The sequence below is a fragment of the Cydia strobilella genome, chromosome 12 (assembly GCF_947568885.1).
Source record: "Cydia strobilella chromosome 12, ilCydStro3.1, whole genome shotgun sequence".
In the NCBI taxonomy this organism is placed as follows: domain Eukaryota; kingdom Metazoa; phylum Arthropoda; class Insecta; order Lepidoptera; family Tortricidae; genus Cydia; species Cydia strobilella.
This window is the reverse complement of record NC_086052.1, coordinates 7,276,059-7,298,975: the sequence shown is the minus strand read 5'-3', so window position 1 is coordinate 7,298,975 and position 22,917 is coordinate 7,276,059. Positions and strand designations below refer to the sequence as shown.

Here is a 22,917-nt window from a genome sequence, read left to right as displayed (position 1 = left end):
AATATTGAAATAAAAAAATAAAATAAAAATCTCATAACTTTGATGTTAGGAAACTTCTTTTAACAAATTAATTCGCTGAAAAGTCAGTGTTTATTTAAGAGCCGAGCGAATATTATAGTTAGACCAAGAAAAGTCTGCTACGATTTTGATAGCACACGCAGTGCAAGTGTTATTTTAATTTAAACATCAAACTTCTATGAAATTATGACTTATAATATAAATAACGCACTGCGTGTGCTGTCAAAATCGTAGCAGACTTTTCTTGGTCTAACTCTAGCTGTCTTTTTCACAGTTACAACTTGTATATTCTGATAAGGGCATCATTTCATGGTCCAATTGTTTGCTGGCTAGTTTCAGTCCAAAACAATGCCCTTAACAGATTACGTACAATGTTTGAGCGACTTCCTACTTTAACTCAATGGCCATAGAGTTGATTTAATCTCGCTGGCCCGGTTAACATTAAGTATAAACAATATCTAACGCGCCTTTTTGTAGCTTCGAGTCCGATTCAAGAAATTCTGGAAAGAAATTTTAATTTTGCTTAAATTGTAAATAAAATGAAAAAAAAAATTGTTTATAATGGCGTGGCATTAAACTTAAGGAAAGCTATCATAATCATAATCATTTATTTGCACATATTGATTGATTGATTGATTGATCATTTATTTGTCAATATGGGTTACAGAGGTCTTAAAACTATTTACAATATGTAATTACATAGGATCTCCACATTGTGCCACAAACTGGCATACAAATTAGATTAAACTAGCCTAAGTCCATGCATATTATATTAACTTAACTATTAAGGAACTCGCCCACACTGTAGAAACATTTCCCACACAGCCAAGCTTTCATCATTTTCTTAAATGTATTCTTTTCCCCTTTAAATTCATCCGGTAACTTATTATAAATTGTAATGCACATGATGTATGAATTATTAGATGCTAATTCTAGTTTTGTAGCTGGTTTGTGTAATTTATGTTTATATTGTTGTCTAACATTACGAGAGCTCATCTGTTGTGCTTCTATGAATTCATCTTTATATTTATGAACAAACATACAGACCTCAGCTATATACACGCAAGCAACAGTTAGAATATTGTGCTGTATGAAGAAAGGCCGACACGATGCACTTCGGTCTAAATTAAAAACAGCCCTGACACACCGCTTTTGAGCCAAAAATATTTGATTTATTACTGTACAATTACCCCAAATGACTAAACCATACCTTATTGTTGAGCTAACGTAACCATGGTATGCCATTAAAGCCGCTTCTGTGGAAACTGTTTGTCTTGTTCGTCTCAAGGCAAACACAAAACTGTTGAGTTTTGAATAGACCTTATCTACATGTTCTCGCCATTTGCACTGACAGTCCACCATTATTCCCAAAAATTTCGTACATTTAACTTCTTCTATAGGATCGTTATTATAGTGTACATTTAAGTTAGGCGGCGTAGCTCGTTCTGTATGAAATTGAATATAATTAGTTTTTTTAATATTAACCTTTAAATTATTTACTTCAAGCCACTGAATTGTTTGAGCTAATGTTAAATTTATATCATTATTATATGTCAGCAAATCATTACATTTAATTATAATAGATGTGTCATCTGCAAATAGAATACATTTGTGGGATAAGTAATTCGGCAAGTCATTTATATACATTAAAAATAGTAAAGGTCCCAGTATACTCCCTTGAGGAACTCCGTAACCATTATTCATATAGGAAGATCTATAAGACTCTATAGTTCGAGAATTGTTACAGTACTTGAGAATCTCTACACATTGCTTTCTGTTATCAAGGTAGTCCTTAATCCAATCGAGTGAGGGACCTCGTATACCATATCTGTATAATTTGGCAAGTAGTCGCTTATGGCACACGAAATCATAAAAAGGGTTTTACATAGATATTATAAAAGTTACATTGGTCTAGCCTTTTTAGCTGTTAAATCAATCAATAAATATGTGTATAAATCAATTATATATATTAAGTTATCTTAAGGCCGGCAACCATAGGGGGTATTTATTTGAGACGAATTTAAAAACAAACTTAAAGACGACGCTGTAGACTAGCTAGAAATTATTGCAATTGCAACCGTATCATCGTAAAGTTAAGTTACAATATGGCTCAGTCGAAAAAACTTTGTATCGTATCTTCGCATAAGTAAGGGTTGATACAGACGGACTGCAACCCGATTGCAATTTGTATGGGAACTGCGCGCCGACTGCACGTCAACAGCAGTCCTAAGTTGCAGTCGGGTTGCAGTCCGTCTGTACCGGCCCTAAGTCTATAAAAAAAAGTGTATCAGATAATATACTATAAAGGGAGCAACTGACTATCAGTCCGCCGGACGATATCGGCCTGTCAGTTAGAACAAAAATTTGACAGTTCCGAACAACTGACAGGCCGATATCGTCCGGCGGACTGATAGTCAGTGGGCCCCTTAAGTTAAGTAAAGGTATACTCACAATCAGTAGTCTAGCATCTGGTCTCGTAGAGGCCGGAGCGGCCGATGTAGCGCACCCATTTGATCACGTCGTGGTCCGAGTAGTTCAGTTTGGGCTCGAACACTTTTAAGTAGCGGACCTGAAAGGAAGAATAGTCGGTTCAAAATTAGGTACGTGTAAATTAAATAACTGATGATTTAGATGGTACATAGTAGGATTGCAAAATGCAAATTTAATATGGGATAGCGCGAGTATTGACGATACCTGAATGGAATTTGGAACAACGAGAGTTAAGGGATTGAAAATCTATTTGTCTCAAGAAGGACCTTCATAGCTCAGTATCATCGAAAACTTCTATCGAAGTAGAAATCCCATTGAGAAGATTCTCAGATCTGAATGTACAAAATATCACTTAATATGGTAAATATTAAATGATATTTTGTACACTTTTTGATAGAGTAAAACCTCGCTAGACAACATTGCGTGTGACGGATGTCATATCATATAGGCTTGTGTCCGGAGATTAATAGCCTAAACCTTCTTTATGGGATATAATCTATAGCGTTGGCTAAAAAATAAGTGCATTCCCGATGCCAGGGAGGTTTTGGGATTATACTGAGCCACTTTTACTATGGGACCAACCCCGAAATCGCGATAAAAATTTTGATTGTTTCATACATTTTGGCTGGTCCATTTTCTATGAGAGGAATTTTTTTTCGCGATTATGTGGTTGGTTTCATAGTAAAAGTTGCTCAATGCTCAGCATAATCCCACAACCTCCCTGGCAACGGGCGGATAATTATGATGCATCGTTGCAACGTTGTAGTGTAACTGTGTTGTATGTAATGTAACCGCACCTTGAAGCCCGAGGGCGCGAAGGGCACCTCGAAGCCCATGGAGATGGGCGGGCGCGTCCACTTCTTCTTGGTGTCCGTCTCCAGCAGCTCGATCTCGGCCGACAGCTGCGTCTCCTTCATGCCCGCCATGCGCTTGATCTTCCATACTATCGCGTTCTCAGATGCCTGGAAAATACATCATCACTTTTGTACAATGTTGCACTATTTCAAATACTGAACCTTTGAAAAACTGAAATAGATAATTCAAACGATATCTCAATTAGCGTCATGACGCGAAATCCGTCGAATACAAAAATACCTTGGGTTTTGAATTAAAAACCAGTATCAAAAAGTTTAATATTCTTTGTTTATAAATTCCAAGTTTTTGGGGTTCATATTTATTCAAATTATTCAGATTCAGACATTTTATTTATAAATGGCAGTAATTTTACAAGTCAATAAATATTCTAATTAGGTATACGAATGCATGCCGACACTTTCGAGTATTTGAAAAGTTTAGTTATCCCGATTTCTATCACTATCTGCGTGTGTATTTACAATATAAAATGAGGTTGCACAATTTTCGACGCTGGTATCTCAATACCAACAGATACCTCAGTATCTTCACCTCGTTTTTCTGTCCGAGCAGCGAAGAATACCGAGAAACGTACGAACAGTAACGAACAGTACAAAAATTACCCAATAAATGATCGTTTCTAGTACCTTATACTTAGCCTTCCCCTTGAGGCAGATCAGCTGCACGCCGCTGGTGTTGAGTGGGGTCGGTATCTTGACTTCGATCTTCTGTCCGAGCAGCGAAGGCTTGAAGTTGCTCTTGAGGACCACCTTGACTTCCATCTTGGTGCGGCCCACTTCGCGCACGAGGGGAATCACGCGGAAAGGCAGCGAGATGTCTTTTGTCGTGCGGTATCTGAGACAAAGTTATAGTGGATTACTAGAGGCTGAGTAAAAGGGATTGTCAACCAAGTAAGCCTTGGTTTTATCTAAACTGTATACAGGGGAAACCTATGCTGGCACCATCTATAAAAAACTTTTACAGTTGCCAACCCCATTCAGTGAGGGGAAATTAGGTTGTAACAATTACCTCATGAGTTCAAACTCCCCATCAGGAGGTATGAAGGAGATGCTGTGCTCGGTCTCGAACTTGCTGAGCTTGACGCACTGGTGGAACTGGCAGTCGTCGATGACGACCACCGGCTTGCCGGAGCGCGCCGGGTCGCTGTCCGTGTTGCCGGAGATGCCACCTGAGAAGTCAGTGGGGGAATAGGGTAGTTGACACATGTTGCATTTTATAACTACATCTAGTTAAATAGATAGAAATTGTGCAATTTGTCACAATAAATTGGAAACTTAAAAAAATATATGGTAATAATAAAAAAATACAAAACCTGTCGAAAAAAAAAACTTTTTTTTTAAACTTTCAAATAGGAAAAAAATAACGGTACTATTCGATTCCTTACATTTTATTTAAAATATATTGTACGGCAACAATATACATAAACGCAATACATCACCGACAAAATCGCAATTTCCTTGTTTTCCATACATTGAAACGGCTTCTAAGCAAAGTGACACAGTGACGTCAGCGTCACGATTTGTTGCAATTTTGTATGAGCGTTTGCTCAGTAAAGTGCGGGTGCCAGACTTTGACCATCATTTGTGACTTTTGTATTGCTTTAAGACAATGGGTCCCATACAGACATTTGATCCTCAAAACAAACCTGATTGACTATTAACATAAAAAAAATTGTCAATTACCCAATTGGATAATATTAATGATATTAGGTGTTGTGGATTTGAGTGGTTGACAGAAACAAATATTGGAGCAGGGTAAGGTGAAAAACGACCCCCCTTTGATCGGCATTATTACCAAATATTATAATTAGACCCGACACAATATTATCTAGGTAGTATCCTAATTTTCCGGGTTGGTCCCATAGTAAAAGTTGCTCAGTATATAATCCCAAAACCTCCCTGGCAACGGGAATGCACTTATTTTTTAGCCACCTTGTATAATTTATATTTGTTACATTTAAGTCTATATGTTACATTATAATGTTACAGTTTATATTCTATAAAGCAACTCACCACTCCCCTTGCCCTTGGCCTCCATGACGATTTTGTCGTTGATGCCGAACTTGCACTCGGGCATGCCCGACAGGTACGACTTCATCACCACTTTGCCAGCAACGTGAGCTGATAGTACTTGCCCTGCGAAAATATTAATCTTTTTAATTAATCAATTCACAAATAAGCTTACAGTCTAGACCAAGGTAAAGTTATTATACATATTACATAAATATATATGAATATATTCTATGCTGTTATTTGTGTCAGAATTTTGTATTTTGTAAATTAAGTATGCATAATGTTTACCGCGTAAGCGATTTGGTACATCATCTGTAAAATTTTCAACTGTTTATGAGATACAGTCTGGTGACAGACAGACGGACAGAGGAGTCTTATTAATAGGGTCAGGTTACCCTTTGGGTATGGAACCCTAAAAAAATGAAATTGGTCATTTTCTGCAAACTACGGTCACTTGGTGTATCGCCCGTATTCCTATGGCCACCTTCAGGTCCATTGTATTAAGGTCTGCTTACCTTGAGGCGACATGAGGAGGTTGACGTATTCCAGCACATCAAGGAAGAGCTCATTGCGTCTGTATTTGATGCCCTCGCGCCTCCATCCGATTTGGCCCGTCACCTGTCATACAAAAAAAAAAGTTTTAAATACTAATTACACTTCGACACATACATAGATCTCATCTGGGTCAATCATCTTATTCTTGTTACTTAATGCCGTGGTAATGTTTCCTGGGTCACACTTAAAAAGAGATTTTGTTGGATTCAAAGGCTTTGGTGGTAGTTAGAGGGCCATTATATTATGTATATGTAGATAGGCTATTTAGTGTGCATGTTAGTATACATTTCTTCTGACAAGCAGCATTATTTGTCTCCTGGATAACGGGACAAATAATACAAGAAATAGTTAATGTGTGGATCTACACAAATCTTTGGGAACAAATTATTATTTTTACGCTAAAGAATGAGGTTGGTTTACCATGTTTTTTTTATACCATGTCGGTGGCAATCAAGTATACGGCCCGCCTGATGGTAAGAAGTTACCGTAGCCTATAGACGCCTGCAACACCGGAGATATTACACGCGCGTTGCCGACCCTTTAAAAACCTGTACACTCCTTTTTTGAAGAACCCCATACTGTAGCCCCTCAGGAAAACCTCGGCAGGGAGCTCATTCCACAGCCGAAGCGAAGCCTATGTTTACAAGAATGTAATCTTTTTCTACATTTTCACAAAAACTCTTAACTAGTGGCTATGTGAGCTGTAGACCTCGCGATATGCTTAATAGGCTTAAAAAATGTATAGATCATAGCGAACTTACAATGGCCTTACGTGCCATAGACTCTTACTATGCACTTAAGTCCTTTATGACTAGACTGGCACTTAAGTCCTTTATGCCAATTTCCACCATTTTAACTCTTAATAACATTGAATTGCATTACTCATACTCATATATTTATTACATCCATGGTAGGTACACAGGTGTTACATAATAGTTGGTCTAACATGGGGCCTGGTAGGGTAGGGTAGGCAGTATACTTTAATCTAAAGATTGTTGTTATGTATGTACAATGATTATCAATATCTTAATTAACTAAAAATTCATGCCTAAAACGTTGTTACAGTTTATGTCAAATATCAATAAATTTGGTTTGTCCGCAAAGATCTAATGACGAAGCTCCAAGTGTTTGTGAACAAATGCTTAAGGCAAATCCTTCGCATCTTTTGGCCTAACTGGATCACAAACGCTCACTTATGGAGAATAACCGGACAAACACCCGTGCACAGGGAGATACAGACGCGGAAATGGCATTGGATTGGACATATCCTCAGGAAACCTGACACCCACCTATCCAAAGTGGCCCTGACCTGGAAGATGCCCGGCAAGCGGAAACATGGTCGCCCTAAATCCACTTGGCGTCGTTCTGTGGAGCAAGAACTGGGTGTATTGGGGATGGGGTGGGAGGAGGTTACCCAAGCTGCCCAAGACCGTAGTCAATGGAAAGACAAGATTCGGGCCCTACACCCCAGCAGGGGGTAACAGGAAAAGAAGAAGAAGAATCAATAAATTATGTTAATAAAACTTAAATTAAAAATCATTAGAATGTTACCTGGGAGGTGATTTGAGCTTGTTCTTCCTTAGAGGCAGACTTAATGCCCTGTTGAGTGATGAATGTCTTTAGCACTCCCGTGTCTGAGTTCTGAGGGTATCCGAAGTCCAGGATCTCTGCAAGATACATCAATTTTTTAGTAAATTCTTTACCCTCATACAAAGCCATTCGCTAAAATTGCACTACATATATATCAATATCAATCAAAACTGTACAAGGTTTTAAACCCAATACAAATCATGTGACTTACTTCTGTAATATTTTACAGGTATAAGTTTTATAAGTAGTTTTTACTGTACTTAACTAACAAATTTATAGACAGTTTAAGGTTATGGCTTTAGATACGAAAAAACTAGGACTTTAAGTGACCCAGCGGGCTTAGCATGGTAGCATTTTTAATATTTTTATCGCCTGTCACCATGCCTGTCACGTTCTAACAAGTATGTAAGTGCGAAAGTGACAGGTGATAAAGATGCAACCATGCTGACACTGCAGGAGACCATAACCATGGCAATGAATGACTTAGATTTTCTATTAAGTGAATTTTACTATGTAATTGGGTATTAATTTAGTAACTAATTGGATATTGCTTAAATACTAATGTGAAATTATTATAAAACTTACCATCAAGCAGTTCATAGATAAGAACAAAGTTGTTCTTGATGTTTTCTTCAGAGATCTTGCCGAAGTAGGACTGCATCACATCAATGATCTTCAGGAGGAACTCGAACACCATGGCGGCATTTACATTTTGCTTCGTCACTGCTGCCAGCCATATGTTGGCTCGCTGGTGAAATTAAGAATGCTATAATACAAGTGCAAATTACCTATTGGCACTTGTGAAATTGAATGTTAGTGTTGAAATGAATTTCTAATAAGATTCCACATGGATTACACTGGTAGTTTAAATCATCAGTCTCAGTTCTAGAAAGGTTTATGACAACTCTTAGGGGACAATCTACAAGGCTCCTCCAAGACAACTTGTCACCACCACAGCAAGAAGGCCAATTCCTAGTGAACAAGATGCATGTACCCATTGTACCTACATAAAATAAAATAAACTTACCTTGATGTGAAAGAACGAGGTTCTCGCAATGTTGGTGACGGGCGAGCGGACCTGCTGCCGGGCGTGAATCACGTTCACCCGGAACGCGTCCACGGCGTTCCTCCCGATGTCATCGCGGTATACCCGCGAGATCAGCACCTCGCCCTTGTGGTTGTACACGAACAACCCACCGATCATCTTGATTGTACCCTGAAAGTTACCATAAACGTCAGTTTTAATGGGCGGATACCCTCACTTACTACTTTTTTCGGACTATTTCAATTCAAGTACACTCGAGTACGTAAGTATCAATATAAAATAGCTATGGAAGTACATTAAGACCGATAAAAAAAGCTAGACAGGATATGACCAATAAATTCGATAGGACACCATGAACGAAATTACTGGACATTTTCCCTGATTTAACGTACCTGCTATCCTTTGGATGCAAACATGAGGTGTTAGTATTTAAATAGCTGACTAAATACTAATAAGGATTGGCGAATTACAGCATTTTTAATAAAATTATATATTATTTCGGTCAATCGAAGATGATGCCCGCCCCCAAAAATGAAACGTCAATACTGTCAACAGATAACAAAATATGAAAAATATCGTTCGTTACATGAGGTTTAAGCAAAAGGTTCTTTTGCGACGTATAGGCAAAATCAACTATAATAGTTTGATTGTATTTAAATCAAAACAATAAAAATCTATCTAAGCAATTTATTTAATCAGTACCAATTTAATAATTTTCAATTGTATTGAGTTTAAATGCGTAACACACCATCGCACCGCACCAAGGTCATTGTGCGACGCACCCATAAGTAAGAACGAGAAAGCGATATCTCGTCGCACAATGATCTTGGTACGGTGCGATGGTGTGTTACAACTTAAATAAAATCCTAGAAACTTGAACGCAGTAGTCACCAGTCACAGACAAAATTTGAAAGGACGAAAATCGTTCTATGTTGCTTGTGGTGCGGGAATTGGGTCGATTATGTCATGGCGGGTTAGATGTTTTCGGCACTTGATTCAATAAGATTTGTTTTGAATTACGCCGTCAATGATCCCGTCGTGTACTTCATTGTTTAAAACTACACCTGATTATTTAGTATTGATCCTTTCGTAAACAATTCAAATGCTGAAACAATTGCAAATGGGCCTTCGCGCGTTTATGCTCCTTGCTTCGAAAGTATGGAGTTGTGTTTGTTATATGTTTAAGAAGCAATACCGAGCGGTAATTATAAGTTTAAGTGATTGTTATGTTGTGTTTTATTATATTTGCGCAAACGTCTATACGTTCACGTGGTTTGATTTCAGTTGGCTCAATACCAATCTGTCAAGTATGAGGTGTACCCACTGTCCCCAGTATCTAGACATAGGCTGAGTAAGTATTATCTCTTTTTGTATACTTTATCTCTCGTGTTAATGCAAATCGCGCTACATTTCCCTTTATCCTTATCATATCCATGTTCTATCAGGGTCCGGATAATATATCATGCATTAAAAATAGTACCCTTTTATCTGTTTATGCTAATGAAGCCTCATATTATCAGTATTTTTATTGTAGAAATCTTCCTTGACAATATGATTAATTAATTAATTAAAATGCTAGGAATCCAAGTTTTCCCCAACATTTTCGGACCAATAATTGACTTCCAAGCATTTACCCCCGGGTTTCCAAACTGCGCCGCGGCGCCCTGGGCGCCGTGAGGCAATCCTCAATTCCTCACCCTGTTACCTGTATGCGCGGTGGAGACGGCGCTGGACAAACCGCACTCTCAACTCCCAGGGGCCTAAATGTGGCAGCCGAAAATAAACCTTGTAGTTTTAAACTTAGAACTGAATTTGGTTTACTTTGTTTACTCAATAAACCATCAACAGGAAGCTAGGGTTTCATAGTAATTGTTATACTTTTAGTGTATCGCCATGGAAACCAATGCAGAAGAAATATGACAAGTTTAATAATGTTCCTAAAAGAGCACACACCTTTCTTAAAGGTCGGCAACGCAATTGCAAGCCAGGCGATTTGTCTGCTTGTTAGTCTCCTATATCTTAAAAAGAAAAAAAGCAAGCTGCTGAATCAAAAACGGTTGAAATATGATAGGGTTCAAACAAAGATATTCATGAATCCTAAAAAGATCCTTTTATTTAATATATTGGCACTACTTTGAAAAAAAAAAACTTGTTCTGTCAATCAAAAGAAAAATGTCGTATCTATGTATGTGATGCATACAGAGTTATTGCCTTTCAACTTTGGTTTCCTCTCTCAAGTCTCTCATAAAGTAACCATAATGTGTATTCAAGTGAATGAGGGCAAACAATTCTTATCAATTGTTTTTATTATGAAAGGAAATAAGGAAATAACATCATATATGAACTGTCAACATTACATACTTGTAGCAAGTTATTAAAAACAATTGTTACACAATACAAACATTGTTTATATGACCAGATTTTCTGCCTTAAGTTTATTTTTTACAATTGATGTTGTTTCTTTAGTCCAGCAGAATTACAAAAAAAATTCGTAGTTTCAAAAATGTAGACGCACAAATTTAGATTTTTAAAGTTTACTGAACTCTGATCTGAACTTTCACTCATCTTTTAAGGTTGTCATGTTTTACAAATTTTGTTAAGAATGGGGTTTGGTCAACAATGTTACAATCATCAGAAAAGGTTTAATATATTTTTACCAACAAAAAACACTAAAATAGATGTCATATCAGAGGCATTATATTTTTTTTAGATGTAATTGCAGGTATTGTACTTATTGTAGTAGGTATTTTTCAGTAAAGCAACTGCAGTTTTTTTTGTGGCCTGAGCTTGTAGTCTGCCATGTCGGCAAATTTTCTACATTCTCCCCAACTGAAAATATTGTTACCATAATTTCATTTAATAACTGCCTAACCACTTTTCTCAATTTTCAGGTCTAGTAAAGAGAAAGATGCTGGTCCTAGATCTGGATGAGACGCTAATCCATTCGCACCACGACGCGATGCTGCGGCCAACGGTAAAGCCGGGGACGCCGCCAGACTTTGTGTTGAAGGTCACCATAGACAAACATCCAGTCAGGTTCTTTGTGCACAAGCGGCCGCACGTTGACTACTTCCTTGATATAGTAAGTCTCTTTTATATGGCAGGGGCAAAAGTGTAAAGCGCAACGAACTGTAGCCTGTGGACATTTGATGCTGCTACTACAGCGAGTCAGCGAGTACAGCGAGTTTACCGTCACGTCTCGGCCGAGGGACCTAAGGGAACGTAAACCTCAGGGAATGGAATGTTTCAAAACAACAATACTTAAATATATTGTACGGTAGAGTTCGCTCGTCTACCGTCACATCTCGGCCGAGGTCGCGCGCAAGGCAAGTCTACACTGGCCGTTTTATGCTCGAGGAAATTTCCTCGCGCGTATGCTCGCTCTGTCATCAGTTAATATAGATGACGGTACAGTACAGTTCACAAACATCCAAAAATATTTTGACATGTGTCTAAGACTGACAATAAGGTTGTGTAGGTAAATATATTTTTGGAAAGTTGGCTTTTAAAGACGTTTGTGAACTCGACCGTACAATACATTTAAGTATTGTTGTTATGGAACATTCCATTCCCTTAGGTCTTAGGTTTACGTTAATGAATGAAACAAGCTAATGAATTAAATTAATTAACATTACTCGAGGATGAACTCTTAGCACATGCTTGCCACATGTGGCGGGTTTATGAGATATGCCAATAAATATACAAAGTCGATACACGTTTTTGCACGAGGACTGCAAAACAGCTCGACACAACACACAACATCGTGGATGAAATAAAGATGACCTGATGGTCACAAAATTTTACAATAATCAGTTTATTAATGCAACATGTAGAGGCGAAACATTTTGGCCTTAGCTTAAATGGAGACGCTTCGCGCTCGCTCGGTCAACGAACTTTTTCACAAAATGAAAAATCGAAATAACGACCTTAACCTACTCTCTGGTAAATCATATTCATCATATTTTTTTAACAGCTTTTAATAGTGAAGTTCTAGTGCTCCAGAGTCGTCCAACTTTCGGGAATATGAATGGCATTTCTTGTTTCTTAATATTAATGCATTAATTTCTTGGGGCATCCACTAGTTGGCGCGGGTGCACGGAGCGGGCGCACGCACGCGGGTGCCATTGTGGGTAAAATCCGTCGCACGTGTGACGTGTCCGCACCAGATAGCGTTGCTCATATTATTTTTCGTTAACCCACTCACCCGTTCCGTGCAACTGCGCCAGATAGCGGACGGCCTAAGTGACCTTGAATTCCTTGTTCCCAGGTGTCGCAGTGGTACGAGCTGGTGGTGTTCACAGCCTCGATGGAGATATATGGCGCTGCGGTCGCCGATAAACTGGACAACGGGCGCGGTATACTGCGCCGCCGATTTTATAGGTAATTCCATTAATAAACACTAATAAATAAATAAATATTATTAGACTATCTTACAGAAATCGATCTAGCCCTAGTAAGCTCAGGAACAAATATTTAAATGAATGAATTAATTATGATGCTTTTATTCGAAACACACATACACAACAACATTAAAATAAGCTTAAATCTAGGTAAATTCGTAATTACAGTGCTGTGAGTGGTTCCAGAAAAGGATAACACCCACCACGTGTCGCAGCACATGAGCAGTCTTACGACGCTGATTTTTAGTGTACCAACTGTAGGTGTCACTTATTGGTGTCAGGTTACAGCTAGGCTACAAGCTACAATCCAGATTTTGAAAAGCCATGCAAAGGTAAATTGGTGTCCGCTAGCGATATGATTAAAAATCACGCCCTATAGACTGTTATGCCCGCCCTGACACCTACAAGCACAAGCGAGGGTTTATTTAGCTTTTGACCTCGACCTCATGCTCAAACTGTAGTAAAAATAATATAGTATACCCGTTTAATCAATAATGTATCGTATTATTCGTATTTGTATAAGAATAAGGTTTCTTTTCCAGACAACATTGCACAGCCGAGCATGGCTCGTACACCAAGAACCTGACGTCGATATGCGACGACCTGAACAGGGTGTTCATATTAGACAACTCGCCCGGGGCCTACCGGGACTTTCCAGGTGAGAATCTATCTTTCCTTTAATGATCAAGATTGAAAAAAAAATCCTCAATTCCAGCATCATCGCCAATCTATAATCCTAAAAATAAGATGTTATAGGACGGTCTTTTGAGACTTTTGTCCTATAAGGGCCACGCACGTTCCAGGGTTGGCTAACTCGGAGTTAACAGTACATTTTAACCCTGTATTAACGGTTACTCCGAACTCCAAGTAACTAGAGGTAAAAAAAAACTTTCATTGGTGAAGCAAATGTTTACAATTTTGGTACAATGTAAAACTACATGTACCTAGTCGTTTTTAGGCGAAGTCTATAGTCACAACCGGAAATTTGGCTATTATTTTCATTATATTTTGTATGTTTTTACCCATCACGGAACAATGGTGTTCCGGACATTTGGAAGGCGTGCGCGTCTAAGTCAATACTGAGAGGCCCTTTTGACACAATGAGATGTAAAGGGGTACTCTGAGAGGATGCTGCCCTTGCCTGTGTCATGGGACGTCGCAGAGACTGCACCCGCCAGGGTTGAAGGGCTATTGAGAGCGAACGTATTTTAAAATGAGCTAAGCTATTGGGTGAAACTGGTGAAAGCGACGGACTAGGGAAATACTGGGCTATGTGAGATAAAAGCGAACGCCTGCCTAATAAACCGGTATGAATTTTATTTCCGCCAGACGGTGACTCGCCCCCACAAGATGGGCCTCCACAAAAGCTACATCTAGGATGGCTCAAGGGCAACACCGGTGTGAGGGTAGAGAGGTGTCATTGGACTTTAAACATATAGCCAACTCGTTACTTACGTTTCTACATCTACCCTCGAGAACGCAGCTCTCGCGAGTCCAGTCTGGACGGCCGGCTAAGGCAAGACAGGCAGAGGATGCTGTAACACCCATCCACCTTTCGGGTGACAGACCTCTCCCAGGAGCACTCGGGTACGTGGGGTCGCTACTCCCCAACAGCTCGCCACAAGCGTTGATTGTACTGGTGAAACTAGCGGGTGGGGTCGACACATCCCTACGCCTTTATTTTTATTTTCGAAAACAGAGAATGTGAATAGAATAGGGTATACTGCAATGTTCTGCCACCACTTTAGTACTCTATTAAACAATAGAGTAACTTAAACATACTGTGCCTTTAGCAGTTTTTTGACAAGTTTTCAGAGCTAATAAATGTGGTATTGGTATTGCATTAAGGCGATTTGTTTACAAAGTACATACCGGGAGACGCGAATCCGAAATGTCGCTATCTGCCTCTTTATTTACTCGAATATGCAAGAGTGACAAAGATGATAACGAAATTTCGATTTTCTTGTTTTGCGATAGACCCTCAGATTGTGGTAGTAGCGCCCCCTACGCAGAGTTTATCGTAATATTCCCTATTCTAACTATTCACAAAAAATCTACAACAATATTATAAGGTAAAAATTTGCATCTCACATTTTGCTTAGTGAGAGAGTGAGACGCAATGCACATTGGACCAAGATATTGGAAAGGTGTAATACCACTCTTAGGCACTTTTATTTAAAGAGCTCATGGAGTAGAAGTTAGCCTTTATAAGGCAGAGAGAATATACTTCCCACATGATTTTGAACTTTAAGTGATAGGTTACAATTTTGCATAATTTCTGATACCTAAGCTTTATAAAGGGTTATTAAATAGGAAGCTAAGCGACGTAAATATATTTTCAGACAACGCGATACCAATAAAATCGTGGTTCTCGGACCCGCTGGACTCGGCGCTGCTCAACCTGCTGCCGGTGCTGGACGCGCTGCGCTTCACGCACGACGTGCGCTCCGTGCTGTCGCGCAACCTGCACCTGCACCGGCTGTGGTAGCGTGCGTGAGTACTGCCACTGCCTATACACCCATGCACTAAGGCCGCTTCCCCACTTGGCGGCGCGCCGTTTTTGGTTGTCGATTAAGACTATTATATTATTGTTAGATCTTTTCGGGCCCTGTAAGCACGCCACCCTCACACTTGACCACATACTTTATACTTGAATGAAATATACAATTCTAATACATGTTTTTTTTTCTTTACAGGGGTGAATCGGCTTTTGTACAAAATGGGCCTCACACGGTCTGGCCTGGAACTATTTATTATTTCACTCGTTAAATAATACGCCGTTCGCCGCTTATTCAAATATACATATAGATTTAACTGTAGTTCAATACGTTTGTTTAAGTTTTTTTGTGTTTTTCGTATTTTAAAAGTGAACGCTTATACATTATGTATATTCGTATATCTAATAATGTTAGGATACAGGCGATTAATACGAGAGTTTCATACAAATATTGTTTTTATGTTTAAATAATTTCTCAATTGTTAATAAATACTTCTTAAGATTTAAAAAAAACTTCGTATTGAGTAAAATAGCGAATATTTTTGTATTGACATTTCTTCACCACAGTAAACGCCATCTATTGGCTGCTATCACGGTTGATGATATGTATATCATCAATGTAATGTAATGTAAATCTGTCTGTCACCAGGCTGTAGCCTGGTGACAGACAGACAGACGGACAGTGGAGTCTTAGTAATAGGGGTCCCGTTTTTACCCTTTGGGTACGGTACGGAACCCTAAAAATGGCATTCTATTGTCTGTGTCAAGAAAATATACATCTTTGATGAATCCATAATTGAGTCGCTTAACTTCAAACTCTGGTAAATCCATCTGTCAGATTATGCGATTTTGGTATTATGAAAAGGTAATAGGGTAGATATTTGCTGAGAGGGTCGAATAGATTTACCTGAGTTTAAAGTTAAACGACACAATTTTAGTAAATTGATTGATTGACATTTTATTATTTTCATTAAAATAAACCGCAAAAAAGGCAATGTGTTTCCCGTGCTTATTTGTAGGCGAAAGGGCTTAAATGGGGTTGGCGACCGTCAAAGGCCACAAGGGATAGATGGCGCCACCATAGCTTGCCCCTTTTTCTATGAGATTTCGCTTAACGGGCTGGCATCCAGGGCATACAATTCCATCAAAAAAATTGACACAATTCCAGGGATTGACAGGGCAAGCTATGCTGACGCCATCTGCTAAATATTTCGACCGGCCAACCACATTGTATACTTGAGATTTTGTAGTATTCCTATGTTTGCAACAAAACCTTTTTACTTTATTTTGTTACCTTACATACAACTACAAGTAAAGACACTACAGTGACTATTGGCAGATCTTACCTAATAATTACCATCCATGGTAACTAAAACTAATGTAGGTAACACAGATTTAATATATACGCTAGATGACGCAAATATCACGATTTGTATTGATACCAAGCGTGCCGACTTTTTCATACAAAATTTACGCATAATATAATTTTAAAATTACTTACCTGTGATAGGAAATATGTTTTTGCCTATGGGTGCTCGCAATTTTTGGGCTCTTGCAGTTAATTATCACGCAACGAGGCATTTTTTTAAGTTTTCACGGACGTCCGGCTGCAACAACTGACGCGCATGGACTGTCAAGAGCGACAGTCAACCCCGAGGTTTTCTCGGGGTTCGGACACGCGAAGTAGATGCATTTGCGTCATCTATGATATATTAATATCTGTCGTAGGTAATATACTTTCGTACGAAATAGTACGAATACAATTGAAGACACATTTAGATTTTACCTCTTTTGTAATAAGATTCGATTTACTATTTAAATGTGCGATAGGCTGCTTAATACTAGAAATTAGACAATATTTGTATGAAATATTATTATTTGTTCTTAAGTATGTGTCTTGCTCTATATTGATGTGAAAGAGTGAGAAACCCAGTTTTAGAATGAACCTGAAATAACTAGAGTAACCCACCTCAACTTATGATCGCTAGTTTTTTTTTTATCAAGCACCTCACTCAGATAATTTATCGATATAATATCGATTTGTTATTACAAATCGATAAATGTTTATTGCAATAACTCTATTTAAAATGTTTAATATTTGCAATTTTATACGCCAATTTCAATGACGTTAAATAACCTTTTTGTCGTGTGACATCCACTCACCCTAATGCACAGATTAAATAACACTACAGAAAAAAATACACCACTCTCAGCGACTACGGTAAAAAGGTTAAAACGTCCGAAACTGTTTTTAACCTAACGTGAGGTGCTCTGCTCAAATATAATGTTTTGTATGTTTTAAAAACATTATTTTCCAAGTCAATTATTAATAAATTTTAGAAAATGATTTGTGACGTGCCATGTCTAAAAGGCCCTTATTCACATGGAGTACAAGGACCCTTTAGTCATGGACCGCCACATATATTACTTCAGGTTAACTAATTAGTAATTAAATCTAAAAAGAAAACTTTAGTTTTATTCCCAATCGTAAATATGTATTTTGTTAACAAATGTGAATTAGAATGGGATATGTATAATTTCGAGGAAATAGTTTTAAATAGCAAAATATTGGTAGGTGCGAGGTCGACTGAAACGACTAGTCATTAAATATTATATCCTGGAAAATAATGTTTTTGAATATCAACCTTCCATTCGAGAAAACTGTAAATAGTATAATGTAAACGGTTTCAGTGGTTTGTTCACTTCGGTATGTTTAAAAATGATCTCTCATTTTTTTATAATAGTTTTTAATCGAAATTAATTTTCGTTTTGTACAAACTTTCGAAACCGAGTTTTGATGACTTTAAAAATATGATTGTGAGGTAGATTAGTGTTTTTTAATTGGCAAATCACTTTGACGAGAATTTAATTTTGTGGCGCGCCGAGATTTGTGTACCTATTACCGATGAATATATTATCTGTAGACCATAACTTTATCAATAGTTTGATCTTATCTGACTAATAATTGTTTTTTTCCAAATCTGGTAGTTTAATTGTATTGGCCATTACATAATCTTCGTTTCACTCGGGGACCGGAAAACCTCTTTATTTGATTAATCTTTTTGATAGGGTAACCCCCAATGAAATGGTTACCCTTACATTGTGTTGGCCATAGTTTAAAATACCTTAATCGTTCTAAAAACACTTGGTAGACTTTATCTGTTAAGAGTTTTTGATATGGTAAGCGCTTACCCAAAATTAACTTGATATATTGATTTGGTAACCCTGTCGTTCGGGTAAGTTAACGATGTGGTTTTCGAACTGATACGGTTTATAAAAGCAATTCTATCAAATACCCTATCCGATACCCCTTTATTGGTAACCGGTGCCGGTCTCTGGGCCCTGGACCCACTCGTATTTACATACTTGCTGGTAAAAGACAAATAACAAATTGGGAACAAATCAAATTATTTTTATAAAATATCTTGTTTTGTGTTTTTAAGTAGTCACACTAATATATATAATATAAATTGAAATAGGTGCCATATACTAAAGAAAAAGTGACCAAACCCTCCAGTGGCCGAGAATGGGCCGGAATCGAACTTCAGGTTACGCGGCTAACGCCCTGGACTGGACCTCTAGGCCGTGGCCACGGCGGAATCCCAAATTCTGGTACTGGACAGTTTTTTTTAGTGTATGACATTTATATCAGTTTATAAAGGATAAATAATTGGTTGAGGGCAGCAAATGACCGTTCGTTGTGGAGTTCCTTGGGGGAGGCCTTTGTCCAGCAGTGGACGTCTTTCGGCTGAGATGATGATCATGATGAACTTACATAAGACATGTGACTGATTATTCTGGCTGGTCTGTGTGTTAAATGTTTACACAAAGTAGGTTTTTGGCAACCTGTTTAAGTAAACTCCTGCATATCCAAACGAATAATACATACTAATAGGTTCAGAAGTCTCTAATCTTTCGAGCCCTCTTGGTAGTTTTTTTTTGTACCCCCTTTAATTTTGTTTTAGTAAAATAACTAGTCTGACGTGGTCTGACTAAGCTAACTCTGCATGACATTTGCAATGACAAAGCGGTAAATAGGGAAAAAACTTAAAATGTGATTTACTTTAACATTTTTTAATAACTACCCACACAAATTGTACACATTTTTTACTATTATTTTCAATCGAATGATACAGTTTAAGTGGGTATTTTCTCATGTAAATCACATTTTTTGTTTTGTCCCTATTAACCTCGGTTGACGGTACGTTATGGTTTCTTTGTCTATGCTTAAAAATAATAGGTTTAGGTATAAAAGGGTTAAATAATATCAATTCGACTACAAGTCCATGTTGCACACTGTCAGAAAATCATCACTTGCGGCTAGAATATTAATAAATTGTTAAAATAATTATATACATCGGTATTAACAGTCGAAATTATCTGATTAAAACTTTATAACAAAACAATCCATTTAAATATCAACCTTCCTAACCAAGCAAGAAGATGCAAACTATAATGACTAATTTTGTATAAGTTCAGTGAACTTTTAGTTCCAGATAATTTCAACTGCACATTCTCGGGTCACATGTTGTGAGACAGGATTATGACAATAGGGTATTATGCTACTTAAATCATGTACAAAGTATGCAGGCTGAGTTCTGATAATAAGAATAAGGTATGAATAATTAAATAATCACTTTAGTTGTTAGATGCCCACCCGAAATAAAGTTATGGTACAGAAATCATAATACAACTAGAAATATAACAATGCAATTAAGCTTTACTATAATAATTAAAAAAAAAACTAAGGCCATTCCGGTTTTTTTTTTCCGTCGCCGATGAGCCGATTTTGATAAGCGAGTTTTCAATTGATTGAATCATCAAAATCAGCTCTGTAGTTTCTACACCACGTTGTGGAATACAGGTCTAGAATGAAAGCGTAACGGCCCGGCCACGACATCGGGCGGCTTCGGCAGCGACGAGCCGCGGCCATAGGTTGGAGCGAGACACAGCGATCGGACCTTTCGTTCCCACCTATGGCCGCCGCCGTGGCCGGGCCGTAAGCGTCGTTTTAGATCTGTAATAATAAGGACACAAAGAAAAATAGGCTCCTAAATCATGTATACGTAACCCTTCGCATAGTTGAGTAAAACATAAGAGTTATACCTTATACCATAGAAACAATTAAGGGTGTATAGTATAAGGGCATATCTATGAGTCATTTTAGTGAGACATGAGATTATCTAAAAAACGACTATATCGTCAAAGTAAAACATGATTCCCAAAATGGTGAGGCGTGCCCTTAGTGGAGCGTGTTTTTTTTATGGTCAATAAATAAATTAATCAAAAAATAGTTTTAACTTTTGGGAAGGCTTAACCGAATAAGTTAAATTATGTCGCATGACGGACTAAACCGGCACTAAAATAGCACCAATCTCTTTTTATATTGCCGTCGTAATTAAAATTAACACCGAACATCAAAGAGAATATAGATAATAAAATATGACATTGATGCATCAAGGCGGTTTGTTTACAGTTTATGCAAGAGTGACAGAGATGTTAGATAACGCAATTTCGATTTTCTTGTTTCGCGATAGACCCTCATAGACCGCGGTCCAGGAACAGATTTCCATGACCAATCGCCTCCCGGGCCAAAACTCGTATAGTGGTTAACAGCTATGTATGATGTACCCTTGTGAACGTCAGTTGCCGCTCCGTTGGTGGGTTGAGGGATGGCAGCAAATAAAGTCTATAATATTTTTTTTGTCATCGCCTCCCGCTTGATACTTTGTCAGATGATAGTTTAGATGCTATTGTGAATAAACAAAATCGTCAGCCGATTGTATCGCTGTGGAAAGACCGTCACCTGGTCACATGAACAAGTAAAAAAGAAAATTATTTTCAGTCATCGGCGTCATCGCCTCCCGTTTGATACTTTGTCAGATGGTAGTTTAGATGCTATTGTTAATAAAACAAATCGTCAGCCGGTTGTATCGCGGTGGAAAGACCGTGTTACGCCTTTCGGTGGCTGCCATTCCTCAACCCACCTACGGAGCGGCAGCTGACGTTCACGAGGGTTCATCATACATAGCCTGTAACCGCTATACGAGTTTTCGCCCCGGAGGCGATGACTGACGAAATTTGCGCCTGGCTCGCGGTCCATTAGATTGTCGTAGTGACGCCCCCTACGCGGAGTTTCGCGTGATATTCCCTAATGCTTGATATTACCTATACGATATTTAATAAGTAGGTATATTTTCATGTATATATTGCTATAAGATTAAATTAACTGGCGTGGCGGTTACTTACACTTTTTTTTATTTGTATGTAAATAGTGTAGTGTAGGGCGTTAATGCCAACTTTTAACATAAAATGCATAACGGTACTATGTATTATAAACTGAAATCTTAGATAACAAACACTAAAGAAAAAGTGACCAAGTCCACCGGTGGCCGAGGCGGGAATCAAACCCGCGTCTTCAGCTTACGCGGCTAACGTCCTGACCACTAGACCACCCGGCCACGGCGGTACCCGTCCAAAATTCTCTGGTGTATGTTATCTTTGAAAGGCTAGGCGCCTTTGACCAACTCTAAGGGCGAGCAGTGTGTGCCACCCCCTCTTATACGAATCCTTTACTTGATGACACACACTGGAACACAAATCAAAAAAATATTTCATAAAATAATTTGATTTGTTCCCTAGTTGGGTACTATGTATGTTTTAACCGCCAGTGGCCCTTAATTATGTACGTAGTTAAAAGCGTCGTTTGGCTGCAGTGTCCATGTACCAAATGATACTTATCTACGTTTTGATTGCACCCATAACGGTAATTCTAAAAAATAGCCACAACCGAATACAGAACCTCCTCCTTCTATGAAATTGAAGTCGGTTAAAAAGAAATCGCGGTCCAAAAAAATTTTGCACGTTTCTTCAGACATACCTATTCGTCAAAAGGTTAAAAAAAACTCATCTGGGAGAGTTTTGGTGACTAAAGTGATTATTACCTGATTTGGTTTACTATGCATTGTAAAAATAAATGGATGATGAAGCGAAGCACTGTTCAAAGAATTAAATGTTAATTTTTGAATGTTTATTTGTTTTATTCTTGAAAATACAATATAAATACCTAGTGTACTGTGTTATTTATAGATCAAGATGTCATAAAGAGAGAGCTGGCAGCATACGATTCCACGCCGTTTTATGATAGTTATATTCAGGGGCCCGTTTCTCAAAAGCTTGTAGCTTGTAATAAAAGTGGAAGTCCCTTTCTAACAAAAGCTGTCAAAAAGTGACATCCGCTTGTATTACAAGTTACAAGCTTTTGAGAAACGGGCCCCTGGCGTGTTTCTTGACTGCTTGTCATTCACCAAAGGTTGAATTTCGTGATTCAGTCTGCCGACAATTCTTACAGTGTTCAGTCAATCTACTGTTCTTGCTCATGTGCCTACAGGGTCCTGCCGGGCTACGCGATAAAACTACCCGTCCCCCTTTAATTCA

At 38.2% G+C, this 22,917-nt stretch overlaps 2 protein-coding genes and 1 long non-coding RNA gene across 4 annotated transcripts; 2 read left to right on the top strand and 1 right to left on the bottom strand.

Moving 5' to 3' along the window:
* Positions 1 to 278: 278 nt before the first annotated feature.
* Positions 279 to 9,129, bottom strand: LOC134746043 (AP-2 complex subunit mu). Of its 2 annotated transcripts, none has more exons than XM_063680263.1 (11): positions 8,976 to 9,129; positions 8,566 to 8,754; positions 8,124 to 8,286; positions 7,500 to 7,615; positions 5,909 to 6,011; positions 5,394 to 5,516; positions 4,390 to 4,549; positions 4,008 to 4,215; positions 3,306 to 3,470; positions 2,470 to 2,587; positions 279 to 518 (listed from the first exon to the last, which is right to left on the bottom strand). In XM_063680263.1, the coding sequence occupies exons 2-10, from the start codon at positions 8,740 to 8,742 to the stop codon at positions 2,480 to 2,482; spliced, it is 1,323 nt and encodes a 440-aa protein (XP_063536333.1). In that variant the 5' UTR covers positions 8,743 to 8,754; positions 8,976 to 9,129; the 3' UTR covers positions 279 to 518; positions 2,470 to 2,479. The 2 variants fall into 2 exon arrangements, with proteins under 2 accessions (XP_063536333.1, XP_063536331.1); XM_063680261.1 differs by having other exon boundaries at positions 4,390 to 4,560; positions 5,396 to 5,516.
* A 372-nt stretch (positions 9,130 to 9,501) lies between these two features.
* On the top strand, positions 9,502 to 15,929 carry LOC134745999 (CTD nuclear envelope phosphatase 1 homolog). Its single transcript, XM_063680163.1, has 7 exons — positions 9,502 to 9,784; positions 9,868 to 9,934; positions 11,475 to 11,665; positions 12,851 to 12,963; positions 13,526 to 13,641; positions 15,326 to 15,476; positions 15,680 to 15,929. The coding sequence occupies exons 1-6, from the start codon at positions 9,686 to 9,688 to the stop codon at positions 15,469 to 15,471; spliced, it is 732 nt and encodes a 243-aa protein (XP_063536233.1). The 5' UTR covers positions 9,502 to 9,685; the 3' UTR covers positions 15,472 to 15,476; positions 15,680 to 15,929.
* A 208-nt stretch (positions 15,930 to 16,137) lies between these two features.
* Positions 16,138 to 22,508, top strand: LOC134745998 (uncharacterized). The gene is made up of 2 exons (XR_010128214.1): positions 16,138 to 16,864; positions 17,209 to 22,508. It is a non-coding gene; the product is annotated as an uncharacterized LOC134745998 (long non-coding RNA).
* Positions 22,509 to 22,917: the final 409 nt, after the last annotated feature.